General features: G+C 41.3%; 1 protein-coding gene across 4 annotated transcripts in view; it reads right to left on the bottom strand.

The window, feature by feature from the left end:
• Nucleotides 1-2,052: 2,052 nt before the first annotated feature.
• Nucleotides 2,053-22,429, bottom strand: part of LOC145434250 (ubiquitin carboxyl-terminal hydrolase 32-like) — a 42,069-nt gene continuing 21,692 nt past the window's right edge. The window contains exons 13-34 of one of the 4 annotated variants that reach the window (XR_013913312.1): nucleotides 21,816-21,919; nucleotides 19,216-19,321; nucleotides 18,207-18,318; nucleotides 17,142-17,284; nucleotides 16,956-17,037; nucleotides 16,822-16,896; nucleotides 15,970-16,211; nucleotides 15,591-15,764; nucleotides 14,729-14,800; nucleotides 14,560-14,662; nucleotides 14,353-14,504; nucleotides 13,186-13,486; nucleotides 12,903-13,054; nucleotides 10,523-10,707; nucleotides 9,301-9,511; nucleotides 8,817-9,005; nucleotides 6,895-7,024; nucleotides 6,321-6,458; nucleotides 5,329-5,468; nucleotides 5,051-5,146; nucleotides 3,811-4,171; nucleotides 2,053-2,213 (exon numbers count right to left, since the gene is read on the bottom strand). Coding sequence is in view for 3 of the 4 variants with exons in the window: in XM_080311601.1 (XP_080167727.1) it covers nucleotides 4,001-4,171; nucleotides 5,051-5,146; nucleotides 5,329-5,468; nucleotides 6,321-6,458; nucleotides 6,895-7,024; nucleotides 8,817-9,005; nucleotides 9,301-9,511; nucleotides 10,523-10,707; nucleotides 12,903-13,054; nucleotides 13,186-13,486; nucleotides 14,353-14,504; nucleotides 14,560-14,662; nucleotides 14,729-14,800; nucleotides 15,591-15,764; nucleotides 15,970-16,211; nucleotides 16,822-16,896; nucleotides 16,956-17,037; nucleotides 17,142-17,284; nucleotides 18,207-18,318; nucleotides 19,216-19,321; nucleotides 21,816-21,919 (3,078 nt within the window). In the remaining variant the exon portion in view is untranslated. Of the gene's footprint in view, nucleotides 4,172-5,050; nucleotides 5,147-5,328; nucleotides 5,469-6,320; nucleotides 6,459-6,894; nucleotides 7,025-8,816; nucleotides 9,006-9,300; nucleotides 9,512-10,522; nucleotides 10,708-12,902; nucleotides 13,055-13,185; nucleotides 13,487-14,352; nucleotides 14,505-14,559; nucleotides 14,663-14,728; nucleotides 14,801-15,590; nucleotides 15,765-15,969; nucleotides 16,212-16,821; nucleotides 16,897-16,955; nucleotides 17,038-17,141; nucleotides 17,285-18,206; nucleotides 18,319-19,215; nucleotides 19,322-21,815; nucleotides 21,920-22,429 lie in introns of all 4 variants that reach the window. The other 3 variants (XM_080311603.1, XM_080311602.1, XM_080311601.1) reach the window with 3 other exon arrangements.

Below are 22,429 nucleotides of genomic sequence, written 5' to 3'. Positions count from 1 at the left end.
TATTCTCCAATGTCAATTTCACCGTGAAATTGTGGCCTTCAAGCCATTTGCTGACAACCCCCTGTCAAGCGCGAAGCTATTTCGTTTTCGATGACGGCTAACTGCTGATCACTTGATCAGCCTATTCCTCAGTAAATTTTACGCAAAATTCGCTGTTGGTCTGTTCCGAACAGGCTGTTCGTATTAATTTTGACAGTACCATACCGAAAAGGGTCATGAGGCTACTTCTCGATGATGTCATGTAACAGTGTACTAAGTTTACAGCTTTTATTCACGTATCTATTCGGTAATATATTTTCCAATGCCGATTTAGCAGCAGACTTCTAGACAGTAAGCCATTTGCGTTATGTCACAGTCTCCAGTTTCAAGGCCAAAATCTCCTCTAAGTTGTTCCGGGGCCGAAATTCCGAGGCTGCTTTCGTCTTACTTCTTCAAATTTAGAATGATGTGTTGGATTCAATACGACAGGCCCAATCCATGAGATAACAATGGCGTTTGTGTCTGAACTCGTTGACCTTTCCAGTAGGCTATACACAATAATATCTCGAGTTACAGTCTTATGTCTGCATATTGTTAGCCAGGTCAATTGCGAACATGAATCGTGTTGAATTTCTGCTCCGTACGCCGTTTAAGCAGTTTCCTTTAGAGCAATAATTAGAGGTAAAGAGACTCGGTCCTTATCAGCCTAGAAATTGTCCAATGTCCATTGATCTAATCGTACGCGGGAGGAAAGCGCACTCTTACCCTTTTCCCAACATATTTCGATAACAATGAATAGCTGAGGTATAAGCGAGGACGCCTTGTTCTGGTGCCAGAGGCGGTCTATCTAGTTGGAACAAAATTGGCAATCGTGATCTGAAGAATGTGGTCTCTACTGCAAACGGTGTCTCGATATTACCCGATCGTCGACATTACTCGGTTAGCGAGTTGACTGTCTTATATTCCAATGCATCTTTTTTTCGAAGTTGTAACCAGTGGTGAACTTTTAAAATTCCTTTAGTTGAAAAATCGCTTACTATCAACTTTGCTGCAATAACTAGCTTTTTTAATATCATATTGACCACCCCGATTTCAGCCGCAGAATCCAAGCGTGGTTTCAGCACATCAAAACGCATCGAGACTTCTCTTAGAATCGGGATGTGTAAAGATATAGGCTCGATGAGTTACAGTAGATGTGCTCAGGATTCTCAGCGCTGTCACTATGAGTATTCCAGATTTCAATGAATTCGTCATTGAACATTTTGCATGAAATCACGCCGCGCGCAATGCGCCTACTGACACAAACGTTAAAATATGCAGGTATGAACTACTGTACTTCATATTTTCTTCCGAATAATTTGAAGAGTGTCAGCTCGAAAAGCTTCGAGTTTTAATATATTTCTGTCATGAATATATCATTAAAATTTGAAATGCGTAAGCCTAGTTAACCATGCCTAATATCTATACACCATACAAACTGTGTGTGACGACCACGACGTCACATTTCACGTCAGAATACACTATTGTGACGTCATTTAGATTATTAACATCGCATACACCCCTTGCTTCACCACCCGATATTGTCACCAGCCGCCACTGGACAGATATCGCAAACCCTGTTCTACACCAAAAGGAATCATTTATCAGCTGCGTACGGTTGATGCACAATATTGAACACCCTGTCAACCTGTTCTGAAGCATAAACTTCCGTATATATTGTGATAGCTAGTCATCAGTCCATTGTAGGGCGGATCTCGCACACCCCATCCGAGTGGTACACCATTTAAAAATTATGGTACACCCCAGGGTGTACGATACACCCGGTTGAAGACTGAAGAGCCCTGGCGTATACGACCTGTAACTGGGGCTTTTGTGCAAAGATACAGGATGAGGAGCCCAAACAAACTTGCAACACTCCGGAAAAGTGCTCTAGCAAATTATCTCCCCATCTTGAATGATACACGATTATGACACTAGATGTTTTGACGCTATCTATTTCCAAGCCTCGCTATTTTGAAGGTTTGAAGTTGCTGCCGACAATTGGATATTAAAAACAACATTGAAGCACTCGAATTTCGAGACGTTATTTCGAAATCTTTACTCACACAATTAGAAATCAGAATAGGACATAATGAAAAGTTACAATAGTTCGAAACTTCGAATAGCTGTCGAAACGGCACCGCGAAAGTAAAGCTGCTTCCAGCCAGCGCGGCGCGCATCACGCCAAGCAGGGTCTACAAATGCAAAATAATAATTTACAGTGTTTCTCAACAGAGTCAGGCCCGACTTGAACTGCCGCTAGTCCGCCAACGTACACACCCAACCCATTGGACTTGTGGTATCATTTATCATGCAGAAGCTTCTTGATCACAAAATCACAACCCATGCATTTACGCGAAACACCCCTGCGAGAGTTATGTCGTATTCTATGTATTCACGAGCGACTGGGTAGCATGCAATTCGGTCCATTTGCGATTTATTGTCATCTTCCGACCATTAAGGATTTACTTTTATCACACGGCGTCGGGCCAGCGATGTATCAGCGACGCCAGTGTATACCTTTGAAATCACTGTAAGCAGAAAACGCCGGTCTCGATATAAAGGGTACGCTAGCAGAACGGAACAGTTATGCGGGTTATTGCGATAGACAATGAAAGATCAAAACACTGCATGACCGATGGATCGCGTAGAAGCCAGTGTTACTAAGTTGCATTTTCCCGATACGTATCCGCGAACACACACCACACAAGTTGCATAGAACATCGAGTATCGCGGCATTCCACGAAAGCCTATATCTCATCGGAAAGGAAATCATCATGCGAGGAAATAAGGAAAAGACAAAATAGCACCGAGTCTGACATAGCGCAACACTTCCTTTCTGATAGAGTAATGGTTCGTGATCTGTGGGGTTTACAGACCCCCTGAGTGGGATTGTGACTACCTTCTCTATAGTCATGAGTTAGCTCATTTCAAGCATGGAATTGCCCAAATAGAGTCGAGCTTAATGCGGTCTTTATTTTAGTCATCAGGTAGCTTTGTACATCATTTAGCCTAAATTGAGATTTGGCCACGATGTGAAGATCTTATTTCAGTCAACGTGACAAATCTCGCAGTTTGCGCGAGCAACCATACCATCGTCTCTCAAGGACGAAAGAGTTCACACTTAGTTCTTGGACATCGTGCGTCTGCTCGTCAAATCGTCACCGGGGCTTTGTAGACTCCTAAATTTTCCATAATAACTAATCGAATTGCGGATCGACCGGCACTCATCGAAAATAACAAGACAAAGACCACACGAAAAAAAACGCGAACACGCTGCGGTTTGACAGATTTTCGATCAATTCAAGCGGTCACATTTAACTAAGGACTGAACAACGCATAGACAATTTTGCTCATAGTTACACTCGGGGGATATGATAAGAATAACCGTTCCGTAACTCTTTGAGAAGAAACCTGATATCTCGACAATATTCATAACTGACTGCAATAGCCGATTCGAAGTGAATTTGCTCACGCAAGAAGTACGCATGGTGAAATTTTGCAAATATTAAAGAACCGATTGTGGCATAGGAAGATGAAGACACCCAAAAAGAATGAAAGTGCTCGTTCAGAAATTTCAGACCATAAATTTGCCAACATTGATCGATTATTATTTGCCCTTGTCAGTCGTCATGCGATAGAAACATGGTTACCGCTGTTACTACGGTTAGTCTGTAGCGGTCTAGTACGGATTGTATCGCCATCGGTTAGGTATTCCCGTCGGAAAACGCAGACGTTGAGCTTTTCCGACGGGTCATGCGAAGAGCACAGTGAGCAGAAATAAATAATTACCTCGTCCTAGCCAACATTTCGACGTACCGCAAATAACACTGGTGAAAACACACCGCGGTGTTCGCTAACAGAAATAACAAGACATTTTTTTTCAATCTGTAACGAAGCGACGTGGCGCGGCCCGCGAACCGGCGTCTAATTGGCAAATCTAGAAACACATTTTCGGCGCTCATATTCTGCGGGGTATGGATCACTGTATGGCGCAGTACTTTTTATATTCGGAATTAAAGTCGTCGTCCATGTTGGCCGTGTCGATTTTCGAGACGCCTTCGGTTTTCGGCATGAAGTCTTCGGAGCTGATTCCCTGGCGCTCGTAAAAGAGAATGTAGGACGTATCGATCTCCATGTCTTCTTCTTTCACCTGGAGCACGGGCAGAATTCTGCTTTGTGATTCAATGATACGCAATATAGTTTGAAGTTTTTGTGCCAGACAACCTTCCTGACGCGCAGAGGTGGTCAGTAACGAAGTACTTCTACTTTTTTCGATTACTTTTTGATTTCGCCAACTTTTTACTACTTATCTGAAGTGGTAATGTTCTAAGACTTCTACTTCTAACTTACGGTTTCGAGGTAAAACTGATTGCTTTTTGCATTTAGAATTTCGTATGGTGGAAAATAGTTTTCGTGTATGCTTGCATCAATTTACTCAATGCAATAGCTATGACGAGTGGCCGAAAGAGCCCCTGTATCGCAGAAAATGGATACGTTTCAAAAATGGCATCATTGGACATTTTGCGTTGGTAGGAATAGGACGTTTTTATTTTTGTCCTTATTCATCTTTTGCGGTATCCACAGCGGCTCATGTAGCCTAGCAACGCATGGTATACATACACATGGTCGCGAAGTTGCACCCTGCAATTTCGAGACTGGTCAATTCCGATTAACAGTGAATAATATGTGCGCCATCAATGAAATATAATTTTTGAACCTACTTGTCGAAGTTATTTTCATTGTGTCTTTTTTCAGTTCTACTTGATGTAGCTTTGACAATTAATATTGCTACTTGTACTTGAAATTGAGTAGAAATTCATAGCGTTAATTCTACTTCTACTTGAGCAGCAACCATGACTACTTCAACCGTTTCTGCAAATCACATCGGGAAACGAACTTGGGTCGAGCGATGCGGCTTGATCATGATAATTAACAAAATCCAACTTCTCAAAACCTGCCCTACTACTTTTCATTAGCTGATCGCGCGCGCACAATCGAACTCCAACAACACTCTGCTTACGATACATACCTGCTTACAGCTGCTGTCGTTGTAGCAATACCATTTCCCATTCGGATTCTTTGCATAGGCGACGTAATGACCGCCGCAGATAATCCCCGAATGGCACTGGAAAAATGTGAGGTTGGCGTCAGTGCATATACGATCATGTTCCACACATTTAAATCAAACGACACTAACTGAAAATATTTGTTGACTACAATATCAACTCAATTTCGAGAAATTTGAGACAACTGACAAAAATGACTTGACTCAACTGACTTGCAACGTAGCAAAGTGTCCTCACTTACCGAAACCGCAAACAAGTCAAACAGTGGTCTCTCAGGTTCGCGAAAGGATGGCTGGCGCTGGCGGGCCGGTCCTGCGGAATGTCGACGTTTTCTTCTTGTTCTTCTTGCCGAGGATGGAGATTCTTCGGCTGCAGATTCCTCTGTGACAGAACCGACCGATAGCAGATTCATTTACTTTGTCAGTGAGCCGCGAGACCTTAGTATGCAGTCGTCACACGGAGTCGGCATTTACGGTGAAAATACGGAAATGGGAAGAAAAAATGGTCAACATCTGATGAACCATCCAGTCTGTGCCAGTTATTACAATGACTGCGATCTCCAAAGGCCACAATTGAATAATACATTCACATTGAAATAAGCCTGGATATTTTCGGCCGACACATCAGCATCTAGTAGAAATTTCAGAAGAACTTCATACATCAACAGTCGTATTACCAAATACGACGTATAAAATATGACCGTGATATGGCTGTCGATATACAAGTTTCTTTCGAAATCTCTACTAGTTGCTGTTGAGTGTTGGCCTAAAATACTCGCATTTATTTCAATATGATATACTATACAATTTTATATTGAGGTTATGTACCTACAAGATAATACAATTATCAAGATTATATACACGCTCAGTTGCCCTGTTCTCGTCTAGCTTCGTGGTGTAGTTGGCTAGGCATTGACATTCTGAATCCAACGATATATTACTTATTCGTTTCGCATCCCATTAAGGTCGTGTTTTACAGTTTTAAAAAGTGAAGCAAAATTTTCCGGAAAAACCCGCTGGTACCAGCCGGTTAAAGGCAGGTCCTTCTTTCGTTTATCTATATTGGAATCAACAGTTTACTGTTATGTTATAATAGGTGATGCTGAAATAGTCGACATGGTATCGAATCCGAGACCTAGTTATACGATATCGGGTGCAGAGCAATCGTGGAGAACTGAACTTGACAGGTACATAACGATCTGAATACAAAAGGTCAAAGCGACGAAATCCACACCTTTCAGCTGACGATCATCGGCGTCTGCAAACTTGATGTGTTTTTCGGATTTTTTAGCCGGGTTTACCGGCACATCACCAAAATCCTTCTCTTCTATGACTGGAGTTGATTCGTCCTCACTGGGGCTCATGACGAGTCCTAACATTGAAGAGACTAGCATTACAACATTAAATATGGTATCTAAACATTTAAAGTTGGGAATATTCGAATTTCCAATTGGTGGCAGTACGTTGAAAAACATATCCGAAATACACTTTATTTATTTAGACTGAAATTCCGGCTGAGTTGAAAACTAGGACTTCGAGTCCAACAGCATATGTTGTAGTTCAGGAAACACAAATTTTCAGCATTTTCACCAAGATGTGACCTACTGTGGCCTTCATAAATCAAACCAATAGTTGCAAGTACACATATGACGTAATTGGACAGGTTGATAACTACCAATCCGGTGAGACACATATATCGGTTGGGCTCACGTGAGCATCCACTCTGCAAATATTATGCATATCTTGAAAATTCATCGAAACCAACGGGTAGGCACGCAAATCACACTTGAAATTGCAACGGGACTTACCATTACCATCGCCATTCTCGTGCTTCGTCACGAATCCGGAAGGATCAAAATTTGTCCTTTGTACGTTGACTACTTTATGAGATTTTATCCAGTGGCCATTAACATATTGGAACCTCTTCAAGTGAATGATCTAAGCAAAGAGACACGCAATTCGATACAGATACTTCCAAGGTATTTTTTCTGATAAGGGGTCCTGGAGACGGAAAGTAAATAAAAAAACGCCACAAGATTTCAACATGTGGGCGGAAAACCAACTAAAATACAGATGTTGTTTTGGGGTGAGCGACCAAATCGTCTTTTATTGTAGCAACAAGGTAGCCTATAACGATTGATCTCCGTGGGAACTCAAATTTGAGGGACAAAATACTTGATATAAGAAAGAAAAGGGAAATTAGAACAGCCATACTTTCTGGTAATATAGGCTTACCATATTTCGGAAATGAAAAAAGAGGACACTTTTTCAGAAATTTCAGACATGCAAAACTGGAGAAGAATTCTCAAAAACCGGTAAATTTTTCCCACTTCATGATCGGTTGACTAAAAAAAAAAAAAGGTATTCTTTTCGCTCAGAACTGAAATCACCGCTTTTCCCTCCGAAATACCCGCCGGAGCTTCACTTCTGCGCTAATTTGCGGCATATCACTCGCAATTTCCTCTAAATCTGACCTAAATTTTCAAAAAAGAGGACGAAATCTCAAAAAAGAGGACAAAAGGGCGTCCTCCGAGGACACTTTCAAGAAAGTCAAAAAAGAGGACAAATCCTCTTAAAAGAGGACGTATGGTAAGCCTAGGTAATACCTTACAATCAAATTCAAATGGGTTTGCTGCTAATAGCAATTGCACTGGCGTGCCCTTCTCAATAGAAAATAGAAAACCATCCTCATGAAATGCCGATTGTGTCTCCAATATGTCTTAGATCATTTGCAATTCAGCAATTCATATTATCAGTGCCGCCAATTAGCGAGAATCCGCAGCATCAGGTCTCCCAATGAGGTTGTTATTCATTTGTATGGGAAATGGAGTGATTGACATATCCTTCTGTATTGTAATATGATGCAATGCAAGCGTATCACAGCTGGTCATGTTGATTAGTGATTGTGATGTCATACAAACAACTGAAACAGAATTATTTCAAATTAGCATAACTGGCTCATGATAACAAAAGATCAGAATGCTCTGAATCACCAGAAAACGGTGTCATTACGACACAGACTCCAGAACAGAATTTTCATTTGTGAAAATAGTTCTTTAAGCATTTGTACACAAAATGGAGCGATTGATATAGCCTGATGTCTTGTATTATGATCGTGGCGTATTGTGAAAGCCTGATATCAGGATTCGTTAACTGATAGCACCAGCAGGATTCCAGCAAACAAAATTACATCTTCATTTCGTAGAGTGCAAAATTGGAACTTATGTCATCTTATAGATATCGTATGCGAATGTTTAACAACACAAATGAACTCCTTGTATAATCGTCACCTTGACAAATCTACAATTAAATAGTATATTCATATTGAAATGACCCCGAATATTTTCGGCTGACACTCGTCAGGGGTAATCGTCAGCCACTAGTAGAGAATTGGAAAGAACATTGTATATCAACAATCGTATCACAAATTATGACGATTTGTGATACGATTGTTGATATACAATGTTCTTTCCAATTCTCTACTAGTTGCTGACGATTACCCCTGACGAGTGTCAGCCGAAAATATTCGGGGTCATTTCAATATGAATATACTTTTTAATTGTATATTGAAGTTCTGTACGTCCAAGAAACTCTTGACAAATCTGAAAAATTGTGAAACCTGTCTTTATGCACCTTAGCAATTAAGTTATATCACTCCGACTAGTTCAGATGGTGTAACAACGATAATTAACATGCTTAAAAACAGGACATAAATAATAAAGTCTCCTACCAAAATTGGCGGCAGCCTCCATATATCCAGTTTCTTCTTGGCCAGCTGATGTTTTTTGCACTTCCCGCAATAATACTCGTTCTCGCCGAGCTCTTCCTCCGTCGTGAACGCTTTCAAACACTGGTTCAGGTCGATGGGCTTTCTCTGACCTTTGGCCTCTTCCTCTACGCTCTGATGATTGACCACTTCCTGAAAGGAAAATCAAAAATTCTCTTAACGAAACGTGACAAAAACTACTGATGAAAGTCTCGCAAGCTCACAAACGCAACCGGCATCGTTGCGGTACTAGTGGTTGAATTCTCTCTTTCAAATACAAGAAAAATACTAACATATTACTGCCGTCTGCATTGTCGCGAATGAACAGCAGCTTATCGCGGACACCAGATTTACAAGCCACAAACAAAGCCAAATCCGGCAAAAATCGCAAATCAGAAATCGAGTAATTTCAAATCCGAAAAGCGAATGCGGCGTTCCAGCATCTCACCCGTTCGACGGAGGGCTGATATCTCAAATGCAAGGCCGTCGGGTCCCAGTCGATTGCCACGTATTCCGACTCGCAGTAATACCGCTCATCGTTACATTCGACGAGACAACCCGGACAGAATTTGTACCACGGACATCCTTCGCCGCACAGAGTGCCACAACGCTTCACGCTTCGCAGAACAAACGGATATTGCGAACTGAGGCTGTTGTCACTGAGAAAAAGAGAAAGTTGCTGATTTCGTAAACCAGTTATAATTACAGATGGCCATTTTATTAACATTATATAATATTTATTAATGATAATTATACTATAATATTATAATCATGTAGGTATTTAAAAGAAATTTTATTTATTTATCGTTAAACTTAGATTACATCAGGGGTTCTCAAACTGGAGCCTACGGACACCTTGGGGTTCTGCGGATCAGTTTTGCGGGTTCCATAAAAAGCCAATGCTGAAACTAGAACAATAAACTATAAAACTACGTTGTCCTTATTCATAAAATCTGTTCTTATTTTTCAACTTGGCATATGTCCTTATTTTGTCCTATTGCCAGCGCTCATCCGTAACGAGAGTTGGGCGAAAGTGACCTTTTTTAGTCGGCAGATGCCCAAATTGTCGCGGCAACGCTACTTGGAATTTTGTATGCACGTCGAGGGCAACCTCGGTTGTGCAGTTAAAAAATATAGTCGCCCTGTCCTGAGGGGGAGTTATCAAAAGGATTGTACGAATAAACTGATCACGCTTCGCTGCGCTGCGATTCAGCTGCGTAGCACTTTTTTTAGGGGTGTACATGTACAACTGTACAGCCTTTCTAACACGTGGGCCAGACATGAACGGTGGGACGGTGGACCGTGTTGTTATGCTCGTCATCTAGCGAAGTATTGGTGACGCCGATCCTTCTCAATAAAATTCAATATCGGAATACACGTAACGTAACATTTGCAAATTCCTGGAGGTAAATCGCACAAATCGCAAAATATGAAATTGTTTAACGATACCGGTATGTAAAGTGCATCATTTTACTTGAGGCCAAAAAAAAGATTGAAGCTATAGAAGTCGTTATTACTGTCTATTATGACATCATATTACGTGGCACACGCACCCGCATGAATACTCGACTAGAAGCTCAATACTTGACTTGGGATGGAATCATTCTAGCAGCCCTACCCACGATGTTGAGGCGGATTCCAATTCAAAATGCAAAAGAATGAAGGCTCACCAGTCCTGCGCATGATTGGCAGCTTCTGTGGGAGGTAGCGGGCTTACGAGGCGTGACACCTGGTGCCAAACGTTCTTGTACAAATCGCTCTTCTTGTCGCCCGGTCGAAACGGCACTACCACGGGCACCCCAAATAAACTCTTTTGCATTTTTTGACTCGACAAAAAGTAGAGCTCTTGAAGAAACTGAAAACACAAAAGAGTTTGTATTATCTTCATTTCTTTATACTAAATATCTTTATACTTTGTATTATATTCATTGTATTTATACAAGAATAATAAAAATATGAATATAATATTTTCTAGAACGCTGAATATAGCAATATATCATCCCTACTTTAGGGTGCCAAGGGCAATAAATATAACGATAAGTATAACGATAATGTCGATACGTATAAAAGAGTGCATAGCTGTAAGGAAAGACTGATCAGAACTGTAGTGGGTCAGATAATCTGATAAAAGCCGCAAGATTGTGCCCCAGAGGGGCAGCCGAAGATATACTTTACGCAAAGCACTGATTAATGTTGCGGCACATTCGTCAAACAAAAATCCCTTTGACCCCATCATTGCTGACAGTTAAATATTAGCTTGGGGTATTGATTTCGTTACTCAAAGCTTGTAGACGAGTAAAACTCTATGGCATTTCAAAAGTCGGAAATCGTGAGAAGTTCGTTTTCTTGAGACTTGTGTCTCGAGCTAATTTGAATCCACCGAAACGAACTGTAAGTAGGCAGCTTGCTATAGTCCTGATCAGGCGCGTAGCCAGGGGGGGTTTCGGGGGTCGAAACCCCCTCCTTTAACGCGAAATCTCGCCCTTTTTAAATGACCGCTCTGACGCTAATACTCGGTTGCAATTCGATAAGTCGTATTATCAGTATTGCGCGCGGCTAATTAACGAAAGTCGCGGCCAATTAACGAAAGGCGTGTTGCTAATTAGCGAGATTCGTCCGTGCGCATTGCACTGCACAATGTAACGCGGCACGATCTCCCGCTGAGATGATTGGCGAAATCGGGTCATTCATTGTCGCGCGTTCGGCAATCATTACTAGCCTTATTTACGGAGTCTCCAACAAGCCTAATTCCGCTGGCTTGAATAATCACATCGCATCTGCAATAGGCCTAGTACTAAAGATATCGCTAGCCTAACTACCGCGTCTTGGGCCTACCATGCTTTGGCTCCTATTTCTCGATGGCTTGGATAAAATGCTATTAAGTATATGCTGATTAGCGATTGTGATTAAAGAGTGACATCTCGTAACGGAATGACATCGAATGTCCGCAATCATGTTCGACGCGTTCTCACTGCGCACATGCGTAATTGATTTCCACTAGTCTTCAGTTAAAGTCCAGTAGGCTTGAGATATAAAAGAGGTAAGGTTTAAACAACCTGAAATCGGCGTCATAATAGCACATATTCCATAAAAACTCGTACATTTTTACTTGCGCAAATCGTCGCCGATGCTACGTAAGACGCAAGACGCATTGATGAGCGGGCGTATTTAATTGTTGGACGCTTTGAAAGCGCGCGAATTTAATTGTTCGACGCGTTGATAAGCGCACGTATTCAAATGTTCGGCGCGTGCGTATTTCATTGTTCACGACAGATCAGGGAGTCGCTAATTAACGGCACTTCCGGACTCGTCGACAAGCTTATCATACGCGATACGCCTATAATCGCGAACACGGGGATGTTGTATAATCGTTATTTACGCATCGCATGTACTTAACCCTAATGAATCGATGCTACGTTACTAAATTAGAAAAAAATCGAACCCCACCCTTTTATTTCAAACCCCTCCCTTATTTTTCGGTTGGCTACGCGCCTGGTCCTGATGATTTCTTGTGCTCGAATTACTTTCGAACACAACATGCTACTATGCTACATTATGCATTGTATCAGTTCTCAAAATCTGTTTGATGATAGTAATGAATTGTTTTTGCAGCTGGTTATGAATCTTACATATCGTGAATGGCTGAAACAATCCCAAAATCACGTCTTTTCTATGACTATTAATCATTTAGTTAGCATTGCAGAACTTTCCTACTACATTGATTTTTACCACAACTTGATTTTTACCACAAGTCGGAACGTAACTTGTACCAAGAAATTATATTTTTAAAGGCACCGGAACCCCAAACCGTTAACAGCTGAAAAAAATGAAGTTGCTTCATACACCGGACTTCGCTATTGTAAATTCAATGAAACCAGGCCTAACAAGTGACAACCGTTAATTGGATATCACAAAAACAGAGGATCGTAGTTTCGAATTCAATTTTACTCGATCGTACGGGATTAGAGAGATAACCATCCACGATCAAAACAAACGATCCAGTTACTAATCCAAGTCTCAATGTCAACGCAATGCAAGCAAGCACACTACCGTTTTTCTATGAAGTGCAACCACATAACACTGTGACTTGATCTGTTTTATCGTTCCCCGAGACGACATGCTTGTGATGGTGGAATCCGAGCCCGAATTTGGTAACACGTGAGGCACGTTTCCGTTGGGAAGTTTGGGTCCATTTTCTGGTCCTGAAAAGAGACGCGGAATTGCCACAATATGCTGTAAGTTTGAAAACCACTGCCGCAAAGAAAGGCGTGTTTGGTTTTGAATGCTCAGCGAGACATAGTAATCCTGATTGAAATGACAGAGCAACGCTCACCGTTGCCGATTCCGTTCTCCATTATCTTTTCCGAAGCGGCGACTTCACCATTTTCTGAACTGTCACCGCCTGTGGGACTGTCGGCGGCGTCCGCGTTGATGGCGTGAATGTTTCTGACACAAGTTTTCCTCGTCTCATGTGAGTTTGCAACGTAAGGCTCTGCGACCTCGCGCCGTTCAGCTGGCTCTTCGACGGCTGTCTGTTCCTCTTCCAAATCTATCGTTTGCGGCGAAGGGATTTCGAAAGCGTACAGCGAGCCGCCGATCGCAGTCTTGACTTTCTGAGTGTCGTTCACGAACGACTGAAACGTCAAGACAAGGGTAGCCTACCAGACTTTTGGACTTAAATACATCTACCGTAATTTTCCAAGTATAGTACACCCCCATGTGTAATACGCACCCTTAAAATGGCATGCAAATTCTGGGGGAAAGCCTGTACCCATGCATAGTACACACCCTGCATTCGCAGTACATGAATAGTTGTGTTTTAGTTTTAGCATATGATGTCGTTCTGTTTTGCGATGTCACTTTTGAACAATCGTGACTTAACCATCGCTAATCATTATACAATTAACGGCATTGTCTCTAAACGATAGTACATAGCTGCCAAAGCCTGCGAGGACGGCGACGCGATAGTTCAGGCCAGTGACACGACATCTTGCACACGAGGCCTACTACAGATGCGATTGCTCAGGCCAACGGTTATGTCGTGCACACCAGGCCTGTTAAAGATGCGACTGATTACGGCAAGCGATTATATCTTGCGCACATGGCCTGTTGTATATGCGATTGTTGGGGCCTGTCGTTGAAGCGATGAGTTAGCGAATCTTGCCGCGCGCGCTTGCAGCAATCAATGACCTAATTTCGCTCACGTACAAACGGCAAACTCAGCAGACGACTCTCGTTAATTGGCAACATGCTTCTCGCTAATTGGCAGCGCGTTACACTTATAATACGAATCACTGGTCACGATGGCTGAAAGTGATGAGCGATTGAATTTCAAGTTTTTATCGAGGGAGATTTTATCACGGCTTGTACCCATGTATAACACGCACCCCCTATGTTAAGGCAAAAAATCGGTAAAATTTTGCGCATTGTACATGGAAAATTACGGTAGTTATCCCATGTTCCGTAGACGGCACTACAACTCCATAAAATGAATAGATACCCGGATTTTCGCGCCGCCAATCTCCACCAGCAGTAAATTATCGCTGTCGACGCCACTAAGCTCAGAAAGTCTCGAGCGCACCTCCGTGTACTTGTCGTCCATACTCAGAGTGAGTCCGTACTTCATGGGGGTCTCACGGGTCAGCTTTACCACTGCGGGGAAACTTATCGTCAGGAAAGTCGCGATCGCGTCGTAAATGTAACTCACGAGTGATGTCCAAATACATGGAATTGTCCATCGGCAACGGTAACACGAGAAACGTGAACGGATCGAAACGAACACTGACCGAATTGCACTCCATACACCGTACCTACAGCAAAAGATTGTCAAATTTAAGATAGAAAACTTTCTCGTGAGCTAGGAAAATTTCAATTACCTGAGATCGAATTTGTCCGTGAAACAAGTCGACCACGATGGATTGATTTCGCATCAGATGATTTTCCCATGCCTAAAATTTACAAATACATGCATTTGCCGAAGCTGTGGCTGCTAAGAAGCTGTTCCCAACTCCTGCAGTTCAACACAGACGTGTCAATCATACGGCCCACGACACAATGACGAGTAAATGAAAAACCGTTAGTATTATACGGCAGATTTCTATCAATGCTTTTAAGTTAATAATCCATCGAGACCACATTATAAATATCCAGCTGCGTTGAGTTTTTCCCTCTAGCTACCATTTCTAGCAAGTCTATGACATCGACACCAAATTCCAACACACACAAAAATCACACATACAGTGCAGTACGCCAATTCTAGAGCATATGCAAGTCTCGTATTGCTCAGGGAATACAATACGAATATCTGCGATCACGCTGCTATATAACGTGTAACTCAATAGGTCCTAGCCTTACAAAGCCATTTGGTCTAATTCCATCCATCAAACGTGGTCCGTGGACATTCGAGTATGCGGCACAATAGCATGCGACACTTGATCATGCGGGCCGAAGTTGAAGTTGGATTATGGTTAGGGTTGGGATCAGTCTTGGAGTTAGGGTTAGTTTTAGGGTTATCAAGTCACATGCATATGTGGCATTTTTCATTGTATCGCATGTTCAAATGTTAGTTGCAGGAAAAACAATTTCTTCACACTTCGACTTTCGTTAGTGTGGGGAGTTGGCTTGATGTGAACGTTCGATAACCATTTTTTGCAGTAGCCTAAGACCGTACTTGTCCTACCATAAACCTCCACAAATACGCCATGCCGACGGTTGATTCCTTCCACACTAGTAACCCACCTCCTGTGCGACTTCTTCATCAGGACGTCCGTCACTGTCTTTCAATTCCACATAAGGCTTGTCATGGACCCGGTTCAAATCTTCGTGCAGTCCATCGAGCAGAAAGGAGAGAAGTTCCTGAGCATCGTGTTGCGAATATCCGTGAAATCTCGGAGCGTACTTGCTGATTGTCCACTGGAAACGAAAAGGCAGTCGTCAAGAATGATTGCTCAAGGACGTCGGAAGGGTTTGGGTCGGTGTTAATTAGTTTTTAGTTTCTACAGGTTTTGAAACGTATGGCTTGAAAAACACTAGTGCCACTGCAGATGACCACAAGTAAGATGGAAGCGGCAGGACTGGTAGCAACAATTAAATGGATAAGAGCAGAGAAAGCACACACTCGCAGCTTCAAAGGCGCTATCGACTTGCTGTTGCCGCTCCACAGATCCTGCACCAAATCGCCGTATCTTTTCGCTATGTGGCCTTTCATGCCGAGCGGATTAGTCCGATTCAGCTCGAAGAGATGCTTGTTGGTGTTGAAATACTGCGTCAAGGGCCTCGTGTTGCTGATGCACTGCAGTCCCGCGTTCATGAAGCACGTGTTGCCGATGTTCGAGAGCCCCGTTACGCCTTTATCGACCGCTGTACCAAAAAATATATATTATTTTGCAAAGCAAAGGACAATTCACAAACAGCAGTTTCAATCGTCTGAATACTACTTCTAATTTGTAAAAACATCAAAAATACCCACACGAACCAGTTGTAATATATTCGCAACACAGAGGAGTGTCCACGCAGTCACGTTTCTAAGCAATCAAAATGAGTTCACGGTCGGGGACATTCACAGGGATACTGTCAATAGTGAGCAATGTGAGGTCACTGCGTTCATGACATCACAAAGGAAGAGTGACGTCATAGAGGGTTTAGTGATGCAGATGGGGTCTGACATTCCATGGATCGCGAGCGGCCACTTACTTGGTCACTTGATTTCAGCGAGTAGTCTACTCAAATCAGAGCCGGTAAAATTATCTCCGTTACTGCGGACTTGAATTGCACAAAATATAACTTATTCATAATAACCAGTGCCATTACAGAAATATGACAATTTGAAATGTTATGCAAAGACATGCAAAGACACTTTCTGTTGTGCAGACAAATTCTACTTTTTTGATTAACGAACAAAACATTGATTACTAGTACATCTAAAACGAAATGCAAACTGAGTTTGCACTTTTGTGGAGCCATTTCTTACCTGGCTTCGGCTTTGACTTTTTGTTTTTGGCCAATTGAAAGATTTCCTCCGGCCAGCTCATGTCGGAATTTCTCACTGGCAAGAACAACAAGTCAGCGAATATCTCCACAAATACAAAAGCAGGTTAAAGTTACCTTCAACTAAAATTTGTGAATTGTTTTTTATTCCGAAATCTTCCAAAGTGGCAGATTCGTCCTCCATGACGAAAGCGTTATTCTGTAATCAACACCCCGCGCGTCAAAAAAGTTCACTCAAAAACATCGACATTTTCATGAGAATATATCAACACAGGCACATAAGGTGATGGATTGGATGGATACCTCATCGATGTAGTTCCATAAACGGATGTTGTCGTAGTGCATATGCAGCCTGTACGCCACAAAAGTCTGTGCTTGTTTGATCGTGTGTAACTTGCTGAAGGTAGCTCTGTGCGCGAGATACCTTTTCGGAGTCGAATTAGAACCTGTAGCAACATAACCAGCCGGTAATAATCACTCCGCAATCTCAGCATTCCCAAGTGTAGGCATCAGTGAATGTACAACAGCAGTTACGGTTGGCCTGTGTGTTTCACGTGGATCTTGGCTAATTGTCTTACAATAAACATGCAACATTGCTCATAATAATATGTTCTGTTGCAGTTGTACTGTGCATGGTTCGTTTGTTAGGATGATTTCACTATAATAAACGTAATAAGTTCTTGAGCTTCAAACATGCTTCACATAGACTAATCTGCTCACAACTGTAGCACTACTTCATCGGCAACCCCCACTCCTATGATTGCTAAGTAGCCCAAACTCATAATTATAGTGACAATCTAGAAATTTCCCGTATTTGTCAGTTTTTCCATATGAAAAATTGAATAATTTTGATAAAGCAAGCCAAAACAAACGTGATGACAATAAGAGATGTAATTAATCTTCATCAAATCTGAAATAGACCTCAATAGTCGGTGCCTAACATAAGTTTATGTAATGACACAATACATTTGATTGGCAATATTTCAACAGGAAAGTGTTGCATGCCTTAAAGTGAAAACTCGTCCACTATTTGTGCTATTAGTAATTTCCTCCACCTTTACACTTCAGTGATATATTACGCCTTGCGCATCTATCACAATACTACTGTGTTTATGCTGAACTGGTCGGCAATTCAAATGCAAACAATCAAGGTGCGCTTGATTTCACAGGAAGCTGGGCGTACAAGCCTGGCATAGGGAAACAGCATGAGCTGGATCACAAGTCCCGAGTAAACGGCATTGCAGAACCAGTACCGATGCAAAACATATGAGCCCGGCTTAATTACGTGGCTTGAAGCAAGTCGATTCAAATGGAAAATACAGATTAATAATGCCACTATACGCTGCCTTGCAATCAAAAACAAATTACCAATAACATAGTTGACAGACGACCGCAGCACTCCGAATGTAGCATTTCCGACCTCTGCTATAGTCCCGCTTCCAGGAAAAATGTGCATATTTTGCTGATTAGAGGTGTTCACCTAAAACGAAAATACTAGTTTGAACATTGAACTTGTGGTAGTAATCAATGTTATGGTATCAGTTAGCTCTAAAACAAAGGCAAATGAATATCTGCCGATTAGAAAGGCAAATGGGAACGTATTTTTATATTGTTCGAATTATTCATGAATATTCATTTACTAGCCTAAATTTGATTCGAGATACCATCAAAATATAGTCAAAATAGATGCTTCTGGGAAAGAATATGTACCGTGATAACATTATTATTGCATATTAAGTAATATCAAGGAACTGAATGTCAATATGTGGATAACGTAGTGACGTCAAATACACAACTCTTATACAAATACAAAGCAAAAAATCGTTCTTTGCAATTTTACAAAGCATCAGCCCAAAATAAGCTAACATCTGTTCGAACATGAGTTTGAGATTAAATAAAGTTCAAGAAACATGTTCAAGCACAATTGTACAAAGAAATTTTCTCTAAACATAATTTCATAGCCATCACACGCGCAGTTTGTTTACTAGGCTTACCGCTCTTGAAACCAATCTCTCAAATCACTAGCTACGAGAAAAATCCCCGCCAACTACAACAAAGAGACGTGTTCGTATCATTGTCATAGTGGATTGTCAAACCAAAGTGAAAACAACAACACATGATAATCATACAATATTGCATACGCTAATCTAGAAATCTTGTAGTTTCAGTATCTGAACGAGCAATAAGAATTTCACATTGCACCATATAAAGCAAATATAATCTGCGAATGCATAAGCACCGGTGTGATCTAAATGCATTAAGGGAATAGCTTCCTACAAAAACACTAAAAAACTGGCATGAGTAGTTATGCTGTGTCCGTTATTGATACTTGTATGAATTCCTATAATCATCCCTAGCTGCTTGTCTCTTCACTAACCTGATGTCTCAAGAGCAATACGTGAAGTCTGTACAGCTCAACTTCGGGTTTCCGACCATCCACAGCCGCTGGGACGATCCGTGGCAGAGATTGACTGCCGCCATACCTGAAATATCCCACAAATGTGAGTTCGCCCGGTTGTTCCGTTGCATGTCTTGCATATGCTCGGTAAACTGGCAATCTGGCATTATCAGGACAGGATGTCATATCAATAATGAAGCGCTTTTTCGGGTGTCTAAGTGGATTTCTGTATTGTACTAAAACCGTTGCGTTACTAGACTAGGATCTGTACTTGGTTCCATTTCCTATACCGTAAACTGGGGTAACTTTGGACAATTTTCAACAATTCCGCTCTGTATCTTTAAAATGCTGGGGTGTAGGGGAGGCAAGTTTTGTGTTTTTCATGGGTCATGGAGCAAAGATTAGAATTACCTAATCCAAAATCTTCATGGTCATAAATAAGTACCTTATTTTCGTAAATTATCCGTGTCCAAAGTTACCCCTGCATGTGGGGTAACTTTGGACAATGTAGTTTTTTGTATGCCTTTACACTCTATTGTTTATGAAACCTCGTAAATGAGGCTTATTTGGCAAGAGTTGATGAGAGCAGTGGCTAAAACTTGAACAAAATAGTTTATGTCTGGCCTATTGCATGATTTTTACCTAATCCACCCCCCCCTCTCCAAAAAAAAAAAATTAGGTAGTTTATGAAGGGTAATGCCCCGTTATTCATCCCTTACCCCAATTTTCCCTCATGCCTTCACCAATTGGGACTTATACGTAACACATCTATGGTGATGCGGGATATCCCACTGGCAGTGTCAGCAACCGACAGCAAACATTAAGCATGTTACCGTGAATTATTGCCGATTCCAAAGATGTTACTGTTCTTTAAACGAATCACTTTCCCTTTCTTATGTCCTCTGATGGATATATTTGTCATACTTTACGATATCCCATATTCAGCAGGCACATCTTTAGGAGTATGTGATGAGTTTTTGAAGTAGCTTACGCCCGATTACAATCTCTCAGCTCATTGCCTACCCATTTTTCATATTTTGGCAAACTCTTAATTTGTTGACCTTCTCATTCCATTTTAAAAAGCCATCAGGCCGGTCATAATGACTATAGTTGACGATACACTTTGACACAGATGAAGCAGCCACTTTCCAGAGCTCTCAATATCACATTTTCCACTTTCCAAAGTTGCCCCATTCTGATAAAATTTGACGGGGCAACTTTGGACATCACATTTTCTTGTATTGATCCAAGGGTGAGCCCACTGAGATTTTTGCCATGGATTAAGACTACTTAGAGGTATCTGCTGCCAAGTTTTGAATCTATGAATCACATGCTATCTATGTTTGGTTGTAAGAAGTTTAATGGCCATCAATTTTGATGAAATTGACCCCCGCCATTAATTTATCAATGTTGGGTCAAGTTTAACTGGTAGTGAAATGAATCCATCTTTTATTGAAACTACTTGTGGTACTCTTGCCTCATGAAAAAGAATTGGACATCCAGCGGCAACCACTTTCCATTAATAACCATTTAAATCTTTTACTGCTTAGTGTCCAAAGTTACCCTTAAGTCCAAAGTTACCCCGGTTTACGGTATCACATATGACAAGTAACAGAAACTTTTGTATAAAAGCGAACTGCAAAGTAGTTTTTGCAGAAATTATGGCTTGTTGGTGGTAGCTACTGTGTCATAACTCAAGATCAGGAAACATGGTTCAGTCTCCGGCACTATTTGCAGCAGATTGGCTGCCTGGTCAATCTATGTTGGTCACAGAGAATATTTCTGAGCTACATAGTTAACATAGATTGCATGAGTGACATCAGAGCAGCCACTGGTCAACAGATTTCACAAATGAGGAATATAGCTCTGGAATATGTCCTATGCAGGCGATGGACCAATACAAGTCTGGAAGTCCCACTTTCTGTAACAACCTCGTCTACTTTCAAATCACATATTTCTGCATTTGGCATAGGCTGCTGTTTGATTATTATCATATCATGAAAAGTAATACAATATAAAGAGCCAATATTCTCCAATTTCTCAATATGCAGAGGCATCTGAAAAGTCATCGTCGGCACCTAAGTTGAATAAGAAGTAACGCCGTAAATTTCTACCCGATTACAAGTAGAAGTACAATTTCCAAAACTTGACAAAAGTACTTCAAGTGGAAGTGGAAAATAAACATATAAAAAGTGCTGAAGAAAGTAGCTTCAAACAGTAAATTTGGTCGCAACGTCACATACTCCTAGTAGATGGATCAAAGGAGGTTACTTTCGAGACTGCAGGGTGCATCTTCACAACGCAAAATAACAAATGCCACTGTACATTATTGCAACTTTCGAAAATATGTTCAGTTACTCAGATACAGACCAAAATACACCCAGTCACCATGACATTTTTACTCGTAAACGTGATGGAAACATATCCCAATACGACTTATTATTTTACAAAATCCACAGAGTAAAAAGTGGAGCAAATGGAAGTAGGCAAAACATAACCAATATAGCAAGTAGTGCGAAATCTACTCGAGCACTGAAAAAAGTAAACGCAATTCATTACTGAACACCTCTATGACTTACCAGTGATGTATCGCTCTCCAGATGGGCTGTGGAAGTAACTCAAAATCTTCACCGCAAATGACGGTGTCCTTCAATGTGCCGCCCTCATCAGTCAAAGTTGGTACCTGTGAAAATTTTTATAATATCTTCCTGGGGAAACAAGAATGGTACAGCTACATAGATCAGATCGGACTATGTAAATGACAGCATAAATCGGGACTGTCAGCATGAAAATTACAAGTTATGATACAAAAGAAAAAATATCATATTTATTCCTCAGTGAATGGTTCATACTACAGAAATCGAAATTTGCTCGAACATTAAACTGATATACCGGTATTCGCAAATCCTAATACCCAGTATCTATTCTTCATATTTATAAAAGTTGATTCCGAATTTCGGATTCACGCTAATCAGACTAAATTTTTCTGCGGCCAATTGTATACTTTCAGATCGGACCCAATCGAAAAGCTGTGGAGAAAAGTAAGCTGAATGCTTTGATTTCACATCACATATCCACAATTGTATATTTGCTACCGCATAAGGAAGCGCCGCATAAAACAAATCAAAATTGCCTGAAATTTTGGATAGTACGGGTAGTGAAACTGTTCTTGCAAATGTACGGTATGAGAAGT

This window comes from Botryllus schlosseri, chromosome 2, assembly GCF_051294905.1.
Source record: "Botryllus schlosseri isolate E-star chromosome 2, Bs_hap1, whole genome shotgun sequence".
Lineage (NCBI taxonomy): Eukaryota > Metazoa > Chordata > Ascidiacea > Stolidobranchia > Styelidae > Botryllus > Botryllus schlosseri.
This window is presented reverse-complemented; position numbering and strand designations above follow the sequence as displayed.